Raw genomic sequence first — 5071 nt, forward strand, 5'->3', positions numbered from 1 at the left:
AACCTGACGGCCATCTTCAGCTGGGACTTGTCCCCGCCCCCTTCCTACCTGCAGCTGACGGGTTACCAGGTGACGTGGACGGAGGTCGTCCCCACAAACCGTGTCAACGACAACAAGCTGCCTCACAGCCTCATCTCGCAGTCTCAGATCCTGCCGCCGGTCAGTCAGCATCCTCATGAAACACAGACATGCCTTTAACTAGTCCAGGACAGGTTTGTGTTGCCGTGGTAACACAAAGGTGTCAATACAGTTTGATTTTTATGAGACTCGTGTCAAAGATTTCAAATTCAGGACAAACGCTCAATGACTCTTCTTTTCTTTGACTTTTACCTGAACGCCTTCATCTCCTTTATCTCCTCCTTTATCTCCTTCTTTATCTCCTCCTTTATCTCCTCCTTTATCTCCTTCTTTATCTCCTTCTTTATCTCCTCCTTTATCTCCTTCTTTATCTCCTCCTTTATCTCCTCCTTTATCTCCTCCTTTATCTCCTCCTTTATCTCCTTCTTTATCTCCTTCTTTATCTCCTCCTTTATCTCCTCCTTTATCTCCTCCTTTATCTCCTTCTTTATCTCCTTCTTTATCTCCTTTATCTCCTTTATCTCCTTCTTTATCTCCTCCTTTATCTCCTTCTTTATCTCCTCCTTTATCTCCTCCTTTATCTCCTTCTTTATCTCCTCCTTTATCTCCTTCTTTATCTCCTTCTTTATCTCCTCCTTTATCTCCTTCTTTATCTCCTCCTTTATCTCCTCCTTTATCTCCTCCTTTATCTCCTTCTTCACCTCCCCCATCTTCATCTCCTCCTTTATCTCCTTCTTTATCTCCTCCTTTATCTCCTTCTTTATCTCCTCCTTTATCTCCTCCTTCATCTCCTCCTTTATCTCCTCCTTTATCTCCTTCTTTATCTCCTCCTTTATCTCCTTCTTTATCTCCTCCTTTATCTCCTTCTTTATCTCCTTCTTTATCTCCTTTATCTCCTTTATCTCCTTCTTTATCTCCTCCTTTATCTCCTTCTTTATCTCCTCCTTTATCTCCTCCTTTATCTCCTTCTTTATCTCCTCCTTTATCTCCTTCTTTATCTCCTTCTTTATCTCCTCCTTTATCTCCTTCTTTATCTCCTCCTTTATCTCCTCCTTTATCTCCTTCTTTATCTCCTCCTTTATCTCCTCCTTTATCTCCTTCTTTATCTCCTCCTTTATCTCCTTCTTTATCTCCTTCTTTATCTCCTCCTTTATCTCCTTCTTTATCTCCTCCTTTATCTCCTCCTTTATCTCCTTCTTTATCTCCTCCTTTATCTCCTCCTTTATCTCCTTTATCTCCTCTTTATCTCCTTCTTTATCTCCTTTATCTCCTCCTTTATCTCCTTCTTTATCTCCTTCTTTATCTCCTTTATCTCCTCCTTTATCTCCTCCTTTATCTCCTCCTTTATCTCCTCCTTTATCTCCTTCTTTATCTCCTTTATCTCCTCTTTATCTCCTTCTTTATCTTCATCTCCTCCTTCACCTCCCCCATCTTCATCTCCTTCATCTCCTCCTTCACCTCCCCCATCTTCATCTCCTTCATCTCCTTCTTCATCTCCTATTTTATCTCCTTCATCTCCTTCTTTATCTCCTTTATGTCTCTCTTCATCTCCTCCTTCATCTCCTCCTTCTCCTCCTTTATTTCCTTCTCTTTCATCTTCACCTTCATCTCCTTCTTCATCTCCTCCTTTATCTCCTTCATCTTCATCTCCTCTTTTATCTCCTTCATCTCCTCCTTTATCTCCTTCTTCATCTCCTTCTTCATCTCCTCCTTAATGTCCTCCTTCATCTCCTTTATCTCCTTCTTCATCTCCTCCTTCATCTCCTTCTTTATCTCCTTCTTCATCTCCTCCTTCATCTCCTCCTTTATCTCCTTCTTCATCTCCTCCTTTATCTCCTTCTTTATCTCCTTTATCTCTTTCTTCATCTTCATCTCCTCCTTCATCTCCTTCATCTCCTTCTTCATCTCCTCCTTCATCTCCTTTATCTCCTTCTTCTTCCTCACCTCCTTCACCTCCCCCTTCTTCATCTCCTCCTTTATCTCCTTCATCTCCTCTTTTATTTCCTTCATCTCCTCCTTTATCTCCTTCTCCTCCTTCATCTCTTTCTTCCTCTCCTCTTTCATCTCCTCCTTTATCTCCTTCTTCTCCTTCTTCTTCATCTCCTTCTTTATCTCCTTCATCTCCTCCTTTATCTCCTTCATCTTCTCCTTCATCTCCTCCTTTATCTCCTTCTTCTTCATCTCCTATTTTATCTCCTCCTTCTCCTTCTTCTCCTTTATTTCCTTCTCTTTCATCTTCACCTCCTTCATCTCCTCCTTCATCCTTTATCTCCTCCTGTATCTCTTTCATCTCCTTCTTCCTCTCCTCCTTCATCTCCTCCTTTATCTCCTCCTTCATCTCCTCCTTCATCCTTTATCTCCTCCTGTATCTCTTTCATCTTCTCCTTCATCTCCTCCTTCATTTCCTTCTTCCTCTCTTCCTTCATCTCCTCCTTCATCTCCTCCCTCCTCTCCTCCTTCATCTCCTCCCTCCTCTCCGTCTCTCTCTTGTCATTTTGCTCGCAGCTCGACTGAGCCGAAGACTTTAAAGCGTAAAGTGGAAAAACTGTGCAAACACTGGAGCAGCAGGCTGACCCTAATCAGCCCGAGGGACGCGGGTTGGGTTCTAATTTATCTGGACTGAAATCAGTGACTGGCAGCCACACCCACCGTGTGACTCAGAGGACACACAGCCAACACAAATGAAACTTGGACATGCATCTAAAACTAAAGTGTGTGACTTTAATTAGCTCTAAATGCAGAAAGGATCCCTTTCCACCAGCGTTCGCTCGCTGTCTTTCACTCAGTGTTTCCCTGCAGACAAATCTCAGGCTTCACTGAGCTGACAAACATTTCCCAAAAACCTTCAGATTGCAGCTTCTCTCCAATTTCACACAACTCGAGCACATTTAAAAAACGTTCACCCCCGTCTCCCTGTCTTCGTCCTTCCTTCTTCCTCTCTCGCAGGACGCCAACGTCCTGGTGGTGTTCAGTTTGCACCCTGACAGCGTGTACAGGCTGGACGTCCAGGTCATCGCTGCAGACGGAGAAGGTCCTGCAGCGTCCAGAACCTTCCAGACGCCGGGGACCCAAAGCACGCCGAGACACCGTAAGAGGAGACAGACGAAGACGTCTTCTTTAAAAACCGTCAAATACTGAATGTGCGTTTCTCCTCCTTCAGGGCCGAGGACGAGGACGCTTCACCAAAACCTGCCAATCATCGAGAGGCACTGAACGCCCGACAGCCAATCAGCATGCACGAACCATCTCTCCCGAACTCAGGTCGACCAAGAAACCACCGAACGACGACTCCGGTGATCTCTCCGTCTCAGTCTTCCCTCTGTTTCCCGACGTCAATGAAGCGATGCGTTCACTGACCGTCGGGTCATCCTCAGGCTGCCAGTCATCGCTCTCATCGATTTACATGACATCAACGTTTAATAAGAGTGAACAGCGTTTAAAAGATTCATGCAGCTTCCCTTTGAGTCCCCGCCGAGAAAGACGTCTCCGCTGTTGTCGTGTGTGAAACGTGTGTGTGTGCGTCCTGTTAGCGTGTAGAAACAGTAGATTCATGACCTTCAGGGCTGGGCGTGTGTGTGTTTGCTAACATGGAGCGTCACAGGGTAACAAGACTCTGCTCGGGCTTTCATGGTAGCAACGTGTCAATCACAGGTGGCCCCGCCCCTAACCCCTCCCCCCTAATCTAAAGAATCCCCCTGGTGGACATTAGGAGGAATGCAGGTTTAGTTAATCTCACTGTTTAAATCAAGAGGCCACGCCCACCTCATGCGTGCCCACCAGCCCGTAACGTGTCAGAATCCTTTAGATGGAAGTGCATGCAAAGTGTTAACGTGTCATTGAGTGTAACCTGCACTATATCTGCACAGTGGTGTGGTTCCTGTTTCCTGTACATTCTGTATAAAAACGTTAGTCTGTATTTATTATTTTGTGTTTCTGTATGTGTGCTCGACCTCTAGAGATCCTGTACAAAGATGTTTTATAACTAAAGATGAATCCCTCTTCAACATGTGCACGCCTCCGGGTTTTTTTTTCCCATTTCCAAATATTTTATCTTTTTTTCCTTCTCGTCTTCCTCGTCTGCACCCACCAGTGACCTCTGTCCGCTCAGAACATGTTTCATGACGGTGCATTCAGGGCTGTCTGTCCTGCAGGGAGACGTGCTAAAACACAGATACTCACACTGTGGGAAACTTTCATGCTCTGACTTTGCATTATTGCATTATTTTGTCATCGCACACACAATGTGGTCATGGAAGTTTAAAAAAAAAAAAAAGAAAGTATATTACATGGCGTCCCTCAGGGGTCAAATCTGGGCCCCTGTGTTTTTTCTGTATACGAAAAAAAAAAAAAACTTCAGCAAGTTATTCATTAAAAAAAAAAAAAGAAAAGAAAAGAGTCCTCGATCATGAACTGGACGTGCTGTAATTGTCTTCGGCTCATTTAGACAGGAAGAGAAGAAAGTCACAGTTTCAGAAGTTAGCAAATGTTAGCTGATGCTAACACCTGTGATGCTAACACCTGTGAAGTTCAAGTCATAGCATATAAAAAAGTCTCTAATAAAGTTGAAGGCTGCAGGAGACTTTAAGGAACCTGATGGATGCTCAGTTTTCACCCCCCCCCCCTAATAAAGTCTATTTTTAGATGCTGCGTCTAAATGCTGCTGGTCCACACATCAGTGTTAGCAGCAGCAGCAGCCGTGTGAGGCCTGCTTATGCTCTGTGTATGCTAATGAGGCTCAGGTGATGGAGCATCATCCGATCATGTGACAGAGGCTGCACACAGACAGACGCACTGTGCAGGGGAGTCCATTTAGATAAAGAATCGCTCCGCCTGCAGCGTGAAAACATCTTTACTCAGGATTTACGAGCGTTTCAAAGATTTTCACCCAACAGGCCGGAAATCTGTTTACCAGGAGAGGAGAGAGAGAGGCTGCAGAAAAGACTTTCTTTATTCCTGTTGCATCACTCTGAGGAGGGATTAGAGCTGGAATGCA

General features: G+C 44.6%; 1 protein-coding gene across 1 annotated transcript in view; it reads left to right on the plus strand.

The window, feature by feature from the left end:
* The window catches only part of anos1a (anosmin 1a), a 13591-nt gene extending 10115 nt beyond the window's left edge, over positions 1 to 3476 (plus strand). Inside the window, 3 exon segments of the mRNA XM_079335983.1 lie at positions 1 to 159; positions 3025 to 3166; positions 3239 to 3476. The exon segment at positions 1 to 159 is cut by the window's left edge and continues 65 nt beyond it. Coding sequence (XP_079192109.1) covers positions 1 to 159; positions 3025 to 3166; positions 3239 to 3291 — 354 coding nt within the window. The 3' untranslated portion in view covers positions 3292 to 3476.
* The last annotated feature ends 1595 nt before the right edge of the window (positions 3477 to 5071 follow it).

Source organism: Symphodus melops, assembly GCF_947650265.1.
Source record: "Symphodus melops genome assembly, chromosome: 23".
Classification (NCBI taxonomy): Eukaryota; Metazoa; Chordata; class Actinopteri; order Labriformes; family Labridae; genus Symphodus; species Symphodus melops.